The sequence below is a fragment of the Marmota flaviventris genome, chromosome 2, assembly GCF_047511675.1.
Source record: "Marmota flaviventris isolate mMarFla1 chromosome 2, mMarFla1.hap1, whole genome shotgun sequence".
In the NCBI taxonomy this organism is placed as follows: Eukaryota; Metazoa; Chordata; class Mammalia; order Rodentia; family Sciuridae; genus Marmota; species Marmota flaviventris.
In genome coordinates, this window is record NC_092499.1 from 93,301,295 (window position 1) to 93,320,023 (window position 18,729).

Below are 18,729 nucleotides of genomic sequence, written 5' to 3' on the forward strand. Positions count from 1 at the left end.
GGAACGGGAATGGTATGTGAGGGACATTCACTCTCCTACAGCAGATACTGTAGAAGTTCCAGCAGTTTCCACTTCTGGAGCAAAACTTCTAGAAGCATCAAGGAGGACCCTCATTCTTTACAGAATAACTTGCAACTATGAAGGCACTGAAACTGTTCTTCACTTTTCACCCCATCGAAGAGCTAACCTCGACCTCGGAAACCATCCAGGTGTGAGTCCTCTGGGACATGTTAGTTACAGGCAGAACAACCCAACCTTCCAGAGCCCTAACTCAAAGACTGGAATCCCCTACCCACAATCTCCCCATACTGCTTCTCCAGAGGTGATAGGGAAGGTAAAGAGGCTAATGAGCTGGGAGCCCAGGAACAATAGCCCACTCACTCCCTCCGCAATGAAGGATGAGAGCTAGAGGGGGTCCAACCTCTTAGTTTAGGGCCCCGGTCGGGGACAGACGTTTTATTTCTTCTTGGAATCTATAGTTCTCTACTCTGTTTCCTGTCTTCAGTCCGTTACTCCAGCGCTCCGGATCTTCAGCCTTCCCCGCGGCACGCTCTTCGCCCTTCTTCAGAGTCCTCAGTCTCGCCTCTCTACGGGTGTCAGCTCCGGCCAGAACCGCAAAAGGTGTGAGTATCTAGACCTGGGGCTCGCCCTCCAGTTGTAGAGGAGGGGCTCGCATAATGACCTCCGCCCCTCTCATTTGCATGACCTCTTCCCGCAAGGACCCTGCTGCCAGGCTGGAACGCTACGCTGCATCCTGCCCACGCCCCTATAAAAGGGGCCTAGGTGCTGCTCGACTTCCAAGCACAGCGAGAACACCACAGAGCCAGGAAAATAACTTGCCTGTGGGAAATAATTCCGCTCGCTGGATAACCCATGGGCGCTTCAGGACAGCCTGCCTCAGTACTTCCTTAGAGGGGAGCACGGAGCTCAGACCTGACCCTCCTTCTCTGGGGTAATCCGAGCTCTCCTGCCCACCTGCCGGCGTGAAGTTCTGGATCTGCTAGCAAGATGACTTTGTGGAACGATGTACTGCCTTTTTACCCCCAGCCGCCGCATGCCGCCGGCTTCAGCGTCCCGCTGCTCATAGTCATTCTAGTATTCTTGGCCTTGGCCGCCAGCTTCCTGCTCATCTTGCCTGGGATCCGTGGCCACTCGGTAAATAGATGCTGGAAGCTCGGGTCAGGGGTTGAGGTGGGGGTCTGTCGTGGGCATTATGTCTCTTGGAGACAGAGGACAGGTAGAATTGTAAAGGGGTCTCTAAGAATAGTCAAGCTGAAGGTCAGGTGGAGTAAATTCAAAAGTCTGGCGCAGCGCTTCTCAAGAAAGAGAGAGCTCCCTGTCCAAGACATCCTGGAAAAGGACTCCAGCAAGAGCATTTGGAAGGGTACTGCAGAGAATGGGCACCCAGTGTGTTAATCCTAGAGTTGATTGTAGGCTTCACAGTCTCCCAGGGACTCCTACCTTTTCTTGGACAGCAGCTGCACTCCTATCCTGTCCTCTGGGTGATGATGTTTGGGCCAAAAGGACAAACACTAGTAGCTCAGACTGTTGTTTCTCCTTTATGTTGGGTTAAGGTGTATGTGCATGGGTGCCTCATCCTAAAGACTCAGAAGATACTACACAGGATTCCAATTTGTAGCATTCTGCGGGCATTTCCTTAGTCTCTTCCCTCCCCCAGAACCCAGGTTGTACATTTTTCCAAGTCTAGAAGGTCCCAGTCTTTCTTTGTCTGGATCTTTGGTGGTTTCTCAGGGAACTGGCAGACCTAGGAATATCTTTATTTCCACCTCCTCTACTTGGCCTCTATGCCCTGGGGCCTCCCACTTCTGGAAGAGGTGACCCCTGCCTGCCTAGTACTTCTGGACTCACTGAGCCTTACCATGCAGTGATTGGAGTAGGAAGTGGGCAGGGACCAGACTCCAGAGAGCTAGGGGAGTGAAGGTGACTGAAGAGTGTGGGGCAAGTTGGACCCGGAAATGGAGCTGGGGAGGTGGAAGCATATGGCCAAAAAACATCAGAAGTATCAGTGGCCCAGAGGGACTTGAAGGAAAGGCATGTTTGACATCAACCTCAAAAGGTCAAGAATGTAATAAAGATTAAGGTGGAGTGAGGTCAAGGGAGGTCCTGGGGATTGGTAAGGTAGTGCCCAAGCCTGACCTGAATGTCTGTTTCTGCAGCGCTGGTTCTGGTTGGTGAGAGTTCTTCTCAGTCTGTTCATAGGTGCAGAAATTGTGGGTGAGTGTGTGGTGCAGCCCATGAGGGGAGAAACTGGTGTAAGGAAGGAGGTGGGCAGAGGGCATCTGGGAAAATGGGGAATGGGTTGGTTTTTTGCTCCCTCTTCCCATTTTCCAGCTCTTTCTAATGCCCACTCTTTTGCCCTCACCATGCAACCCCATTAGACCTCTTGACCCACAGTCTGCAGAGTCTCACCTCCCATCGCCTCTCCTATTTCCTCTTTTCAGCTTTTCCCTCCCCTACCCTGTCTCCCCACAGCTGTGCACTTCAGTGGAGAATGGTTCGTTGGTAGAGTCTGGACCAACACATCCTACAAAGCCTTCAGTGTGGCCCGTGTTCAAGCCCATGTTGGTCTGCACGTGGGCCTCGTGGGCATTAATATTACACTCACAGGTGAAGAGGCTGGGGCAAAGTGAACTGTTGGGGCTGGGAGATAACCATGGTTGGGGGTGTGTGCCAGGGGTAGATGGAAGGACGTCTCAACATCTCTCAGGCTTGGAAAGCAATTGGTCTTCATGGGTTTGAATTTTCCCAACCATCCTAAACCCATTTCTACCAGCCACAGGCGCCCCGCCCCTACTTCCCTATCTGAATCTGCTTAGTTTCCGGGTTCCTGGTCTTACACATTCCCATAACCCTACTGCTTCCCACAGGGACCCCAGTGCAGCAGCTAAATGAGACCATTGACTACAATGAGCAGTTCACCTGGCGTCTGGACGAAGACTACACCAAGGAGTACGTGGACGCGCTGGAGAAGGGGCTGCCAGACCCAGTGCTATACCTGGCGGAGAAGTTTACACCGAGCAGCCCTTGCGGACTGTACCACCAGTACCACCTGGCAGGACACTATGCTGCAGCTACGCTCTGGTGAGCGCTGGAACTAAAGTAGTGAGTAGGGCGAGGTGGGGTGAGGTGGGGGTGCACGCGAACAGAAGGATGGAGGCCTCCAAGGCATGTTCGGAACTGGAGGTACAGCCTTGCGAATCGGAAACTCTTCGGGTCCGCACAAACCGTGAGAATGTGGAGAGGCTCAGCCAAGGCCCAGAGCTTGGGAACCCGCCCTATCCCGGGGATTCCCCGCAACTCTGCCTTCCAGGGCCCGAGCTTTCCCTCCGATGCGGGGCACAAGGAAAATCCCGCTCACTGCCTGGCCTCCCTGCTCCCCTGCAGGGTAGCGTTCTGCTTCTGGATCCTCTCCAACGTGTTGCTCTCCATGCCTGCCCCACTTTACGGAGGTCTGGCGCTTCTGACCACCGGCGCCTTCACGCTCTTCGCTATCTTCGCCTTCGCTTCGGTCTCCAGCGTGCCACTCTGCCGGTTCCGCCTGGGCTCCTCTACGCTTATGCCTCACTATGGCGCCGCCTTTTGGGTCACGCTGGCAACCGGTGAGAATTAAGGGGAACTGCGCGGGGCAACTGGGAGTTGGACTAGATTGATGCTGGGTGGTGCTTTCCAGTTTACAAAATGAGTTCACAGGTATTATCTAATTTGCTCCTCGGAGTGGTTCTCAGAGACAGGCACTGTTATGGCTATTTTATAGATGAGAATAGGGAATGAAGGGTTCAGTATCTTGCATGAGAACCCCTGAATTGTGTAATCCGTATTAGAAGTCTTCCTGCGGTTGTAAATGTGAATGTGTGAGTGTGAGTATGTGTGTGTGTGTGTGTGTGTGTGTGTGCGCTCGCGCGCGCGTTTGTGTTTGCAACTCAACGGTTGGGCCCCCAAAGATGGACTGAGGCGGCCAGTTCTGGCCTGGAGCCCTGACCATCCCCCCCACCATCCCCTCCCCCCGCGTCTGCATCTTGCAGGCATCCTGTGCCTCCTCCTCGGAGGGGCGGTGGTGATTCTCCACTACGCTGGGCCCAACGCTCTTCGCATCTTTCTGGACCAAAGCGTCAGGGACTGCAGTGGACAGGAGAAAAGGCGCTCACCTCTCGTCCTCAACAATCCACTGCACAAGCAGTTCGGGGCCCCAAACTTAAGTGTCACTACTAATCTATAAAAGGAACTCGACTCCAGACTCCTAACCCACCTTGGCACCTTGCGGGGGCGGGGGTAGTGCCCACCGGGTGTGGGACTTGAGCTGTGGTGCCGAGAAAGAAGAGCGGCCTTGGACATGCCGCACGCACGAGGAAAGAAGTCTCCGAATGAGCTGTAAATAAACTGTTTTTTAAGAAAAGAAAAGAAAAGAAAAAAAAAAAAACCTCTTTCTTCACTAATTTGCATGATTTCTCTGTGCTCTTAGAGAACAAGCCCTCAGGAGGCTTTGCTGGGCTGGAGACAGCTTAGTACTGTGCATTCTGAGTTGCTGCGAAACCGGATTCTCTCCAGCTGGAGAAACCGGATTCTCTCCAGCTGGAGAAACCAGGCTAGGCTTTGGGAGAGGGGCGCCCTCTAGTGCAGGCCGAACGGGAACCGACCTGCACCAGCGTTGTCCTGAGCCGCCCAAGGTGGGTGGGTAGGTCTGAGTAACTAGGCAGGTCATGCTCCTACCTGGAATCCCCTTTGCTTCCCACCTAGACTGGGAGGGAATAGGAGTTTGGAGTTTCTTCACTAACTCTTACCATTGATTTCTTTTGGGGTAGTATCTGAGGGCCAAAGTAAGTGCCAGCAAAGCAAAAACTATAAATCCTGGGACTGTTTTTTTTTTTTTTTTTAATTTTTATTTTTTACTTTTAGTTGTAGTAGGACACAATACCTTTATTTTATTTATTTATTTTTATGTGGTGCTGAGAATCTAACCCAGCACCTCACACGAAGCCACAACCCCAGTCCCCTGGGACTGTTTTTTTTTTAAGGTCCTTGGTAAACCCTACAATCTCACTTAGCATATTTGAGAACTGAAGCTCAAAAAGAAAGTGGCACAGCTGGTTAATATTAGAAGTGGGATAAGATGTTTGGCCTCTTCTTTCCAATACAGATCAAGGGGCCACACAAGCCAGGAAAATAAAAGAAGAACAAAGGGGGCCCAGAAAAAAAAAAGAGGAACCAAGAGTGAAGGGGTCCCTAGGAGAATGACACTATAACTCCTGTCCCTCCCCACACATTCCTTATGAGTGACGTTGGGTTGCAATTAATGGCACCTTCACGAGGCAAATCATCCAGGAAAGGCTGAGCAGAAATAGGAGCTGCCCCTGATTGGTCTTACATGGCAATAGTGTTTATGGGCCCAACATCTCTTCAGCACCTTAAGACTTTTTTGTTTCATTTTTTTAAAAAAATCAATAGGTACAGGCATCCTTTCCCACTCCACCTGCAGATGGGAGCTGGGGACCTGACAGAACCCACCCTGACAACAGTTCTGTGATTTTGTGGGGCACCAATGAGGTCTGGAGCCAGGTTGGAAATCCAGGTGGCCGCCAGGGAAGAGGAGACTTATAAGGCACAGTTAGTCTCTCCAGGGTGCTCCTCCTTACAGCATGCCTCAGAGGAAGCCTCTGACAGAGGAATGTCCTGGGGCTCAGGACTCTCTGCCATGGACCTGTATCGGGGGCTCAGGAGCCCTCCTTCCTCAGGACTCCACTCCAGCATATGGTCCTCCTCTGAACTCTGGTTGAAGAAAACCTTCAGCCTGTGGGGCTGCATCCTGTGAGCCACTGCCATGACCAGGCCCAGCAGCACACACAGCAGTCCTGAGGGTGAGAGCAACAGATGTCTTGCCTTAGTGCTAGTAACACCCTCCCAAGGACATCTTCTCCCAGAAACATCGAACAACTCGAAGGAGGCCCAGAGCCCTCCTTAAGGGCAACGTGGGCTCACAGGGGTTACATGGCTTAGGGTCTTATGGATATTGTGAGTCTGTTGTCCTGACTTTCCAGACTCCAAGTCCAGTGCTCTTTTAGTTGTATTCCAAGAAGGAGAGAGAGAGAGATTGAGAGAGAGAGAGAGAGAGAGAGAGAGAGAGAGAGAGAGAGAAGACAGGAGGAAATAAAACTGCATGACAGAACAATTTAGGGTTGTGTGAAACAGGGACATACAAGTATTCTAAGATTGGGGACATAGAAAAGTGTGTTTGGGGAAAAGTAGAGGGTGGTTGGAAGATTTGCAAAAGAGAGAGAGAGAGTTAGGGGATGAGCAACATGACAGATACAGAAGATACAGGGAAGGGAGCATATGTAAGGAGGGAGAGGAAGTGGCATTGAGGAAAGCAACGCAAGAGATGAGAGATATAATAGGGATAAGAATTAAAGAGGGCAAGAGCATCTTGGTCCCTTGAAAAGGACCCTCAAATCCATCAACATTATGGTCCCTGGCTCCCTCCTGGGCCCTTCACTGTCTGTCTTGGGGTGGGGAGTCTTACCTGTGGTCAGTGTGATCCAGAATGCAGGCCCGTGGTGAGTATGCAGCACAGCAGTGCCCAGGTGCATGGGACAAGGTGGGGTGAGTGATGTGACCGTGGAGAAGAAGAGCAGGGCCAACAGCTGGAAGATGCCTGTGGCCAGCAGCATGTGCCCACCATATACCAGCACAGGCATGGACAGCATCACATTGGTCAGTAGCCAGCAGAGGAATGCCACCCTGGAAAGCCAGGACCCACTGAAGACTGGCTCAGGTACCTCCACTTGGTGGCAAGGCCGGAGGGAACAAGGTGGAGGCCAAGGGACCCAAAGATACCCCAAATATGTGAAGCAGGAATTCCTGCCCATGAGTTTCCCAACCAGGCACCAGGGTGACAGAAGTCAGCCCATCCCATGTGGGATATGAATGGAGAAGAGATGGGTAGAAACCTTATTTCTGGGTCCCTACTAAGCCAGTAGGGACCCCATCCCATCCCCTTCCCTTGCTCACCACAGCATGGCTGAAGCATAGTGTCCTGCCAGGCGGTACCGGTGGTACAGGCCACATGGGCTGCGAGGAGTGAACTTCTCAGCAAGGTAGAGCACAGGATCTGGCAGCCCCCTCTCCAGTGCCTTTGCATACTCCTCAGCATAGTTCTCACCCAAGCGCCAGGTGAACCTCTCATTATAATTGATGGTCTCATTCAGTTGCTGCACTGGGGTCCCTATGGAATAAGGCAGCTGTGCTCAGCAGGGACTCAAGATCTCAAGTAGGGAACTTGCCTGGGTGTGTGCAGCTGTGTGCAGCTCACCCTCACTTGGCAGAAGGCCACAGGAGCTGATCTCAACCGAGAGAAGTCAGCTCTGAATCCACCATACCCCAGCACCCAATACCCTCCTAAACCCTGTGCCAGGCATGCTATAGTTCTTTGGACCATACCAAAATAGATCCATGTCAAAGGTACAGAGCATATCCTTCTCCCTCCTTCCCATGTAAGAGCCCTCCCTCACCTGTGAGTGTGATGTTGACTCCTCCTAGCCCGACTTGCAGCCCAATGTCAGCGCTGATCCACTCGGGACTGAAGGCTTTGTATGTTGTGTTGGTGCTGACCTGGCCTACAGACCACTCAGAACTGAAAGTCACAGCTGGGGTTGGGGAGTTGGATATATGAAAACTCAGGGAAGTTTAGGCATTATTGGGTTCATCAAAATGAGAGCTACATGTCTATTGGTCACAGTTGTATGCCTATTAACTAGCCTGGGATCTGGTTCATAGTTAGCCTGCCAACCACTGATGTAGGATGAATAAGTGGGTCAGAAAATAAATGGGTCAGAATCTAAGATTTCCCTTGCTCAAATTCTGCTCTTCCCCACCTGCATTTAAAGACAGTTACTCAGGCAGCGGAAGGAGGAAGCATTAACCTAAACCATGACAGGCAGACACAGATAACTTTAACATAGAAACTTTTTGCCTAATCACCAAAGGTAAGCAAGCAGCCCTCCCCTGTTTTCTTTGGACCTGTCCCTTGAGGCTTTCTGCCTATGTTCATTATAACTGGGAAAAAAAAAAGTTGAGGAGACACATCCTGCAGGGTTTCCTGGCTGGCACCTCAGTGGGCAAGGGTAAGAGGAAGATTAAGGGGATGAGGCCATGGTGAGAGAGGGGGTGTGGGCAGGGTCTGGAGGCCTCTGTGGAGAAACAAGGAGAGGAGAAGCAGGCTGCTAAGGGCACTTCACAGGATGAAGGCAGCTGCCCAAGTCAGCGGTCCTTGGCACTCACCCAGGATCACAGCCCCGATGAATAAGCTGGTCACCACCCGCAGCAGCCAGAACAGCCTCTGAGTCACAGGGTGGGTGGGTTTAGTAAGCAGTGCCCTCCTTCCAAGTCCACCCTTCCTCTGTGCACACTTGGGGAGGGCAGGGATTCTACAACTGAGGCCACTTGGTCAATTGGGACCAGAGCGTCTGATACATAATAGGTCTGAGTCTGGATTTTGACCCTCTGGATCCCTTATTCTGAAGGTGAGGTCTCTCTGGGGCAGGGTCTCCAGGTCTGTAATTTTTTCTTACCGTCTTGCCCCGAATGCCAGGCAGGATGATGATAAAGGTGACTAGTGCAGTCAGAAAGATAGTGATGATGACTGCCAGGGCGGTGTCCATTGGGAAGGTTGGCTTGGGGTCAGCATAGAAGGGGAATACGTGTCCAAACACAGCCATTGTGGTGGGGGTTAGTGGAGAAGCCAATGCTGTACAAAAACAGTGGACATTTACTGAGTGCTCTCTATGTACCAGCATTATTCTTGATGCTGGAGATGAAGCAAGGAATAAACCAGATCAGATAGATCTCTCTTCTTTCAAGGTTACCTTTTAGTGCCTTAGCAGTCTCCACCATGTACTGACATTCTATTACCCCTCAGCCATCCATCTCCCCATCTTTTGGCTGTGACAGAATTAGGCCACTGGCAATCAGTCTCTGCTGCCCCATGCTGCCTTCCTAATCCCTTGGTCCCCTAAATCAATGTCACCATTACTCTTGAGGCTTCTCTATTTCTTCTGGGACTGTCTTAAGAAATATAATTCTCCTTTATTTCCCTCAGGCCTCTAGCACAAGCTTAAAGATCACAGAGCATAAAAAGAGCCATATTTACTATCAAGTGATGGCATAAGGGTAAAAGATGATACAGATTACAAAAAAGAAAAAAAAAAGATTTGCTTTGGACCCCAAAGGAACAAAGGCCAAACAGTTCTGCTACATGTATAGCAAAGGACTGATTCTCAGACCTTGCACTGTCCACATCATTCTATCCAGCTTTCTCAAGCATCCTGGCTCCTGTTGTGGTGACTCCAGAACAATTGAGCTTGAGTCCACCTGAATAAGCACCAAAAGGGCATCTGTGCTCTACCAGGCACAGTGCTGGGCCCACATGTCCTTCTATTCCATTTGTCATCAACATTGAGCCTTCTCTTCAATTCAAATTCCCAGGCCATTTCAGCTCAAGATCTGGCTTTGGATTTCTCTGCCTGTTCCCTGATCTCAGAACTTGTTTAACTCCAGATTGTCTCTTTAAGGATATTGGGGAAATGGCACCTGAGCCTAATGTGTTTAGGTCTCAGACAGAACTGGATGCAAGATACATTAATAGTTTATGTACCACAAAAAAAGAAAAAAAAAGTACTGCCAATTAAACCATGATTGCCATGGTTGGTAAGACCATCATCAATTTCAGAGATGTCAAAATGTGTGTGTGTGTGGAACATCTTAGAATTATAAATCCAACTTCTGCTCACTTTGCTGTGATCTGTATTGCGGTCTCAATTTGCTCAGGAGACTCTGTAACTTAGTCTGCCATGCACTATCTTATTTAGTGATATGGTGAAAAGAATAAGCATTGGAGTCAAGCAGCTTCAAACAGTTTGAATTCTGCCTCTGCCTCTGCGTCTTGCAACTTCTTGACCTCTACAGAGATCTGGTTTTGCTGAAAAATGGAGATAATAACATATACTTCACAGGGTCATTATGAGAACAAGATTGTGTATGTAAAGTGTTAAGATTAGTGTTGATAACAAATAAACTTCTGGATTAGGACATTTTTATTACTCCCTTTATCTCTTTCTCCAATTTTTCTTGGAAAGAATCCTGGACTGGAATTATTTCAGAGTTCAGTTTCAGTTCTTTACTCACTAATAGCTTAACAGTAGGCAGGGGATGATCTCGCTAGTCTGAAGGTTTCTCATCTGCAACTGGATATGATGAACTTCAGATTCCTTCTAGTTGTACTGTTGGGATTCTCTTACAATAAATACACTCCAGCTCTCAACCTACCCCTTTCCTAAGCTGGTTACCTCCTTGTGCAGTCTGAGGGGATTGTATGTTGTCCAGGAAAAAATGAGGGACAGACAGCTTTAACCTAAAAAAAAAAAAAAAAAAAAAAAAAGAAGAAGAAGAAGAAGAAGAAAGAAAGAAAAAACTGTATTTTATTTATTTTTATGTGGTGCTGAGGATCAAACCCACATTTGCTAGGCAAACACTCTACCACTGAGCTACAACCCCAGCCCCAGCTTTAACATTTAATCCTATCTTTTGAGCAAGTCATACAAGCTCTGAGTCTCAGTCTTAACATAAAGTTTTTGCTTTTTTCTTAAATGTTCAACTCTCCCATCCCACAGGAGTAGGTGTTACTTTTCTCTCCATTGCTGCAAATCCACCCTTCTGGGCTCTCCCCACTCCTGCTTGCTTTCTCCACCACCTTGATCATCAATTATTCCCTCTCCCCTTCATAACTTTCTAATTTTTTATCTCTGCCAGCTACTTCTTTCAAAGATATGCTCAAATTTCTTCCATTTTAAGAAAACAACAACAACGACAAAGAAACCTTCTCTCTTGTGCTTCTGGGTTCCCTCAAGCTACTGTTATTCCTTTCACAGCAGGCTTTTTGAAAGAATGGTATATGGTGGTATATCCACTGCCTTAGCTCTTCAACCTATTTCAATGTTTTTATCATCCTTGCCTTTTCCATTAAGTTACTAAGTGATAAACTCAAAGGGAAATTCTCACTTTTTATCCTTCTTGAACTTTCTGTGGTATTTGACTCTGCAGAACACATTCTCTTTCTTCATACTTTTACTCCTTGGATCTCTATGACACCATGTACTCCTTGGCCTCCTGTCTTTGGCCATCCCTCTTGGCTCCTCTGCTAGTTCTTCCTCCCTATTAAATGTTTATGCTCCCCAGGATTCTGTCTTGGTCCTCTTGGGTATTTTCACTTGGATGTTTCTTTGCTGCCTCAAATTTAACAGGTCCCAAATGGAAGGCACCATGTCTACCTGAGTGTTACTCATTTTCTTTGGCAGCATCACCATTCATTAATCAAATAAGCTAGAACCAGGACTATCTTACTTTCTAAATAGTTCCTGAAACATCCACATATTTCCTTCCCTACTGCCTCTGTCCTAATTTAGTCATGTCCTCTCCCTGGTACCAGAATATTTTTTTCCAATAAATAAATATAATAATTATTTTTCTTCTCTTCTCTGGGTAAATTCTAATCTTCTCACTGTCCAATAGAAAGTACCCTGTGATCTGGTTGTCACCCCCCACAAATCCACACCCATCTTATCTCCATTTCCATTCTTTGCCCGACTTATTCTATAGCCACTTTGAACTGTTCACCTCTCCCCGGATCTGACATTCTCTTTCAAGCTTCTTGCCTTTGTATATGCTATTTCCTCTGCCCAGAATGCTCTCACTCCCTTGGCAAACACCTGGCACATGTCAAGTCTCAGCTTGTTTTATCTCTTCTGTGAAGTTTCCTCTGATGCCACTGGGCCTATGTGGATGTTCCCTATTCTAACATTCTGAGTGCATTTTGAGCCTATCTCCATGATCACAATAATTACAGTGTACCCTAATTGTTTGAATAATGTCTCCCCATTAGACTCAATTTCCTTGAGGGCAGGGACTTAATCTTTCCATCTTTGCATCTTTCCTGCATGTAGCATATACTAATCAGGCTCTGGATCAAAAGAATGAATATGAATGAGTTCTTCTCACAGACCTCTTCTGGTTTCTTACACAAGGGGGAGCTATGCTCTGTCATTACACTATACTCAGTCCACATTATCACCAATGCAGAACTAAGGGCTGGCAAGAAGGGATTTCACTAACTCTCAATTTTTAGTGATTTCAAAAATTTTTCACAAAATCTCTTCCAATAGTTGGCATCTCCCAAACTAGTGAAGACCCAAGCGTAAGTGTTCATGTTTAATTGAATCTGAAAGATACTAGCTGAAGATGAGTGATTAAGAATTTGTGGATTAAGTTGTTTTGTGAAATATGTGATAGGAACCTTTATTTTGAAGGAGATGTTTATGGGTCTGAGAATTTTTTATTTATATCACCTAGATGAAAACATTATATTTTTTATGAAAGGATATAGGAGGAAGGGCTATAAAATGTAGAATATCTTGGTTAACAAGATAGGCAGATAAAACAAGGTTATTGACAGCAAGGAATTCATGTTATATATTGGAAGGTCAAAAACAAATATTTGCAATATAAGCAAATAATAAATAATATAATGCATTTTGGTCAGGGGTGCTTATTAGTATTATTCCTGCATTTATTTTAATGAGATGTTATAAATATTTTACAAGAATGGCTCATCTCTCTTAACATGATGCTTCAAAGAAACAATAACAAAAGGTTTTCTATACCTAAAGTACAGAAAGGCATTGTTAATTTATTTCCAGTTCTCCAAAATACCTATTAAAGATGACTAAAGCAAAAAGACAGTTGGTGAATAAAATTTGTCTTGCTTAATCTCTTCTGGTTCTGGTCTTCCTTAATTTAGATAGCTCAGTTTAAAGTTAAGATTTCATGACTCCAATCCTAATTTGAGTTTCTTTATTAAGTTAACAGGGCTCCTATGTGAAGAGGTAGGACTGAAATGAGAAGTCTCTACACCCAGAAATCCTGCTTTTCTTACAAAGTTTGAGATTCCCTTGGGACCATCTTTCTCCCTGACTGACAAGTAGAGTCTGCCAATAGAATTGATTCTATTCTGGCAAAATCTCCCACTTCTCCCCTAGCTCGCCACCATGATTGCTATATAGCCATAGTGTGTATTGATATAAATAAGCAGACATAAGATACAGTCAAACACACACCTACACCTTTACATAAATAGAGACACAGACACAAGAAGGAGGCACCCAAACACTGACATGTTCAGTAACACAGACTTCTATGTTATTCCATTAGTGGTCCCTGTGATAAAATTGGGATACTTTCTCACTTTTGGATGGGCCAATTAGTGCACTTTGCATGAGAGAGGCACCATTCTCTTTTCCTGTACTCCCCTTAGGTACTAAAGTCTTTCCTCATGCTCAGCTGTATTGCAGATGCAGTTATCCAGTCCTTACCTACCACAGGGTGAAGTGGGGTTTTGGTCTGTGTATGACGGGTGGGTACAAGATAAAGTTACAGTCATGAAGAAAATCAGTCTAGTCTGCTCCAGTTTTCATCATTCAAAGTCATGTGCTCTGTTACTGCTCTGTGACCTTTCTTGGAGTTTGATGGGACTTCTTCCTGAAGTCTTGCCCCTGCTGGGAATCCATAGAGTAAGAACTACTAATCCCCTAAAAAGGAGGAGTGAATGACATGCCTGAAGTTGCCAAGAGACCTGATTGGCAATGCATAGCTCCTGGAATGTGATGATTTATGTCTCTGGTTGAGACAGACACCAGCTCTGGCTGGCTAAGGGGACCTGTCAGGAGTTCCTGTCCTGTCTTTTCTCTGAAGAAAGGTGTGTGTGTGTGTGTGTGTGTGTGTGTGGTGTTGTTGTTGTTGCACTAAAGGAGACATTAGGTGGAGAAATAGAACAAGATCTGAAAAGTGGATTGGGAAGATTCCCCAGAAAAGGCTGATGTGTTAAGAAACTCAGGGATGGGGAATCATGCACCCAACCTACCCAGACTCCAGTTTAGAGAGGACAGTGATTCAGTATCTGTAAACTTTGTGACTTTCGTGATCCTGTGAGGTTTTCCTTGCCTTAATTTCTTAGCAGACTTTCTCCTTTAAGAACCCCCACTTGAGGGATGAGTTGTGCCTCAGTGGTAGAGCGCTTGCCTAGCACGTGTGAAGCACTGGATTCAATCCTCAGCACCACATTTTAAAAAATTAAAAAATAAAAACAACCCCACTTAATGTGAATTTGGTTTGGGTGGACTCGAGAATTGCGCCCCTAGGGGAGGGTGAGGGAGCAGCACTTCAAGACCTCTGAACCCACCCGGACTGCATAGACCTCAGCTGCCACATACTTCCCACCCACTCTCCGACCACGGTTCCCTGCCTTCTCCTCTTCCAAATAGCGCGTGCGTGGCATTGCGTGTCGCTCACCTCTTCCTGTGGAACCTCACAGGCTATGCTCCCGGGGGTAAGAGTAGGGAGAAACCTGATCCAGACGTTCTGTCACCAAAAGCGCCTTTCTCCCGCATGACTGTCCTCCAGCCCCCACTCCTTTCCTAACTCAATTAAAGACCAAGTTGTGGCCGGACAAACCACCGGGTGTTTCCCCGCCCTCTACCTCAAGTCATTCCCAAACTTCTCAGACCGCGCCCGAGGCTTTGCATTGTTGCCTCCCACCCGGCCTCGAGGGGGAGGGACCGGCGCGCTAGGACTGTGCTCTCCCAGGGTATGTCCCCTCCGCAGCCATCCCTACAACCCCTCCTTCTCTACCACTTCCCTGTCCCCATCCCAGGCACCCAGGGCAGCATCTCCGCAAACCTACAGATGCAGTTCTGGCTCTGATGGGATGCGGCTCGCACCCAGTAAGACCCCCCCAGAGATCACACCCCAAACTATGGGGCAAGGTGTTGTAGCAGAAACTTAGAGAGTTTTAGCCTGGGTCGTGCTTTCCTTTTAACGCTTGACCTGATCTGTGGATGGGCATTGGCTGATACCCAGACCCGACGGTGTGGAAAGAATCTGGGGCCAGTGAGAGCCTCCTAAAGGCAACTGGAGATTGGAAGGGAGGAGGTAGGGGCTCAGCCACCGCCCGCCCCGCACCCTCTCGGTCTTCCACCCTCAGCCCCATCCGAATCGTAGAGGCAGACTTGCCCTTTTCCGCCCTCAGGGCCACACTAATCGAGCCCTGGGCACCAACAGGACATCCCCCACCTGAGCCCAGCGAACCCACGCTTTCTCACCTCGAGCGCCCGTGTCCCGGCAGAGCACTTTGGCGGGTCCCGGCTCGCTGGCTTCTATCCCGCCCCACTTCGCCCCGCCCCGCCCCAGCGCCAGGACGCGTCCCCTCTTCACCCCCCAGCCCCGCCCGCCCCAGCTCAGAGCCGGAGAGGCAGCCAGTCGAGAGCGCGTTTCGCTGGCCCAGCTGGGAGCCAGGACGGAGCCAATCCACAGTCCAAGGGTCGGGTACGACAAGGCCAAGGTCAGATCCAGGAGGACTTCTCCAGCCCGCCGCCCGGTGGCTCCGAGGGAGGGAACTCCAAGGGCAGGGCGTAGAGGGAGGGAGCCCCATCTTGCTATGTTTTTGAGGGAAAGGGAATTCTTGCCTCACTGCGCCTTCCAATCTTATCCTAATGCGAAAATGGACCCTGTTAGGCCTTGTCCTCTGCGCCACCAGAGTTTTGAGAGACAGGGTTCTTCCGGACCTTGGAATGTTGGGTGGCCTAGTTTGCTTGAGCTTTGAGAATCTCCTTCCTGGCACCAGCACATCATACCAGGGAGGGAACTTTGGGCTCTGAGGGTCCAGCTTTCCCCCAAGCCCCTCTCTTGGGACTAGTTTGGAATCCCTATAACCTTAGCTCATCTTCCTCTGATCCCAGGGCCACCAGGGTTACCACTCTAGGAAGAGTGGCCATGTGGGATAAGAACCAGGCAGGCCTGTGTTCTCTCCCTGATTATGCCACCGCCTGAGGCTTAACTGCTCTGACCCACTACTGGGAAGCTGCTGCACCCACGTTGCTGTGTAAATCTTTAAGGGCTACCCACCCACAAAGAATAGTTTTTAAGCATGCCTGCCCTTCTCTCCAGGATGTCCTCACACCCTGGCCTGAAAACTTACTGCATGCCCTTTGGGATTGAGTGGTACATTAGTCTTTAGTGCCCAGGAGCCTGAAAACATGATGGTAGAAGGGAAGGAGTAGGACAATTTGGATTAGGGAAGGACCAGTGTGGTGACCTTAGCATATCTAGCCATACAGTTCCAACTATCCTGAGCCCAGCTCTTTATATATTATCAAAGGCCAGCTCTGGAAGACTCTGCAAGATGGAATGGATGGAATACTGAGCCTTTACATTGTGGCAGGGCCTAGGTTTCTTCTATTTGTAGGATATGGGAGTGGGGATGAGGTTGCTTCCTGGGTTCTTTCTTCTGACTAGATGACCTGTCCTACTGAGGTTTGGTTGTAGAAGGGGCTTTCCCTGAGCCCCTACCTCCTCCCTTTCAATCTCCAGGTTGCCTTTAGGAGGCTCTCACTGGCCTTAGGCATTCCTTGTGCCACTCAGGAGTCTCAGCTTGAGTCCCTTGCTACCTCTGTTTCCCTGTTGTCCCTGGGTGGTTTGTTGGCCTGCAGGGGGAGAGCAGAAAGCCAACCCTGAAACATGAGCACCTGGCACTGTACCCCTCTTCAGGCTTCGTAGAGGAGCCAAGATCCAGCCTACTCTATATCACATTTGCATAACACCTGTCATTTTTCTTGCTTTGAATTCAACCTTAATCTCACATTTGATTTTGGCAACCATGCTGGAAGTAAATAGTTCAGGTATATTTATTCCCATAACTGAAAGAAGAAAACAGGGATCAAGTCAGGTAAGTGGCTTGTTCAGAAGCCCATGTAGCAGCACTGAGACCTCAGCTCAGTCTCTCAGCCCCCAAGCAAGGCTCTGTCCAAGGAACACACACTCTGTAGGCAGCTGGGTCAAAGCAAGGTTTTCCAACTAAGCAGAAGTTAAAGTCCATGAAGGCAGAGTTTTATTTTGTTCTTCACGTATTCTCCAGTGCCTGGGTCAGTTTCTGGTACATAGTGGGTGCTCATGAGTATTTGTTGAATGAAGGACAGGATCTCGGGAGCAAATTAGTCTCTTGTTCTTTGTTACCTGTTCTAGATTCACAGGGGCCTGAGCAGCCTTGGCTTGATTCTCTGAACAGTTGGGCTCATTCTCTTTGTCCTTTCTTTTTCTAGGGTCTCCATTTTGAGGTATTCTAACAGCTGAATTTCTATTATCATGGGCTTCTACCTGGCTCTTGCATGGACCCTCTTGATTGGGCCATGGACCCCCGTGGGTAAGTACAGATTGGAGTAGAGTCAAGGTTGTGAGCAGAGGAACCCAGCATCCTCTGGGCTCCCCCAAGGATAGCAGCTATGTAGTGATCATGTCTATATCTTTAGGCCCTATTGATACAATGTCCTGTACATGGTAGGTAGGTGCTCGTTTCTAGCTGTTGAATAAATTGATGGATAATGGAATGAAAATTATTACCAAATATACAGAATTAGGGAGCTGATGTGTCAGGACTTTCTATTTCATTTCTTCCAGTTTTGGGGCCTTTTCTCCCTCCTCTATCTTCTCTCTTTTTTCATAAACTAAGGGTCTCTGATTCAAAATAGGAAAAGATTGATTGATACAAGACAATAAAGGGTCTTGGGATCATATTAGGCCCCAAACTGAAGGGGAGTTACTAGTGTTTTCAAACAATATTTAAAACCAAAACCAATATGACCCAGAAGATTTGAATCTTGTAATCTTCAGCCTTGGACAGTTTCTTACTACAATCTGAGGCTACTCTCTGTAGTCTGGGTGTGTGAGGAGGGAAGTGGGCTTAGGGTGCCACAGGTTAGATTAAAAGGAGCAAATATGATCATTAGGGATGGGAAATGCAAATATAGGAATTGGAGAAAATTTGTGGAATGATCTGTGCCGGCTGGAGGTGACAAGATGATGACATGTCCCCTGAAGTTTCTTCCTTGCCAGAGCTAGTCATATTCACCTTCATTCCAGCCGTCTCCTTTCCTTGGCTTTGGGGTTTCCTTTTCTCCTTATCTTTTGCCTCTTATCTCTAAGAAACACTCACCCTGTATGCTTCCCTAAAGGATGTTCTACCACCAGTTCATCTTATTTTAGAGATCACATGTGTGTGGCTGTCCTCGTCCCTGCCCCTGTGTCCTTTGCTCAAACATCAGAGCCTCAGTCATTTTCCTTCCCTGATCCCCTGGTAAGTGAGTGTGCTGTGGTGGGTGGCGGAGGAGGCACACACGTGGGCAGGAGGGTGGCTTAGAGATCCTGTCCTTGGTCTGAGGATAATCAGAGGAATTTGTCTTCTCTGGCTGATGACAGGCCTTTATTCTGTTTTCTGGGATGATAAATGGTCTGGTTTACTGACCAGAAAGATCTCCATCCCACACCTGATTCTGGACCCTCCCTTTTCTCCCCTTCCCTTTGCTCTGCCCCCAGTAGCTGAGTGCTCCTTCCTAGACCCTACTTTTTGGAAAGTATTATGGCATCAAGAGCAGGAATTTTATGCAGAACAAAAAGTCCCAGAAGGGGAAAAGGGCAAGGTCATCTACATGACCAGTCCAGTTCAGGTCCCACCCAAGAAACTGGTAAAAAGACCAGTAGAGCAGTACTGCACCCTTGCCTTGGGCTCTGCTGAGCTGGAAAGGGCCAGGCTCCTTTCTAGACTGTCCATGCCCAGTGATG

At 48.2% G+C, this 18,729-nt stretch overlaps 3 protein-coding genes across 4 annotated transcripts in view; 2 read left to right on the forward strand and 1 right to left on the reverse strand.

The window, feature by feature from the left end:
* Positions 1-1,008: 1,008 nt before the first annotated feature.
* Positions 1,009-4,237, forward strand: Duoxa2 (dual oxidase maturation factor 2). The gene is made up of 6 exons (XM_027926067.2): positions 1,009-1,155; positions 2,178-2,235; positions 2,494-2,628; positions 2,889-3,102; positions 3,406-3,620; positions 4,044-4,237. Exons 1-6 carry the CDS (start codon positions 1,009-1,011, stop codon positions 4,235-4,237), a joined length of 963 nt encoding a protein of 320 aa, XP_027781868.1.
* A 1,373-nt stretch (positions 4,238-5,610) lies between these two features.
* Positions 5,611-8,729, reverse strand: Duoxa1 (dual oxidase maturation factor 1). 2 transcript variants are annotated; one of them, XM_027926065.2, is made up of 6 exons: positions 8,583-8,729; positions 8,293-8,350; positions 7,524-7,658; positions 7,024-7,237; positions 6,536-6,753; positions 5,611-5,867 (listed from the first exon to the last, which is right to left on the reverse strand). In XM_027926065.2, exons 1-6 carry the CDS (start codon positions 8,727-8,729, stop codon positions 5,611-5,613), a joined length of 1,029 nt encoding a protein of 342 aa, XP_027781866.2. The 2 variants fall into 2 exon arrangements, with proteins under 2 accessions (XP_027781866.2, XP_027781867.2); XM_027926066.2 differs by lacking the exon at positions 7,524-7,658.
* Positions 8,730-17,244: 8,515 nt separating this feature from the next.
* Duox1 (dual oxidase 1) overlaps positions 17,245-18,729 on the forward strand; it is a 30,422-nt gene continuing 28,937 nt past the window's right edge. Inside the window, exon 1 of the mRNA XM_027925986.2 lies at positions 17,245-17,314. Within this exon, the coding sequence (XP_027781787.1) occupies positions 17,257-17,314 (58 nt within the window). The 5' untranslated portion in view covers positions 17,245-17,256. The remainder of the gene's footprint in view (positions 17,315-18,729) is intronic.

What these genes read in the sequence shown, in the direction of transcription:
- Duoxa2 (XM_027926067.2), top strand. Translation starts at nt 1,009, where the DNA reads ATGACTTTGTGGAACGATGTACTGCCTTTTTACCCCCAGCCGCCGCAT. An exon ending in TATGCTGCAGCTACGCTCTG is followed by an intron (nt 3,103 to 3,405) that starts GTGAGCGCTGGA and finishes GCTCCCCTGCAG; the next exon opens with GGTAGCGTTCTGCTTCTGGA. An exon ending in TTGGGTCACGCTGGCAACCG is followed by an intron (nt 3,621 to 4,043) that starts GTGAGAATTAAG and finishes TGCATCTTGCAG; the next exon opens with GCATCCTGTGCCTCCTCCTC.
- Duoxa1 (XM_027926065.2), bottom strand. Translation starts at nt 8,729, where the DNA reads ATGGCTGTGTTTGGACACGTATTCCCCTTCTATGCTGACCCCAAGCCA. An exon ending in CTGGCATTCGGGGCAAGACG is followed by an intron (nt 8,351 to 8,582) that starts GTAAGAAAAAAT and finishes CCTGTGACTCAG; the next exon opens with AGGCTGTTCTGGCTGCTGCG. An exon ending in CTGGATCACACTGACCACAG is followed by an intron (nt 5,868 to 6,535) that starts GTAAGACTCCCC and finishes TCTCACCCTCAG; the next exon opens with GACTGCTGTGTGTGCTGCTG.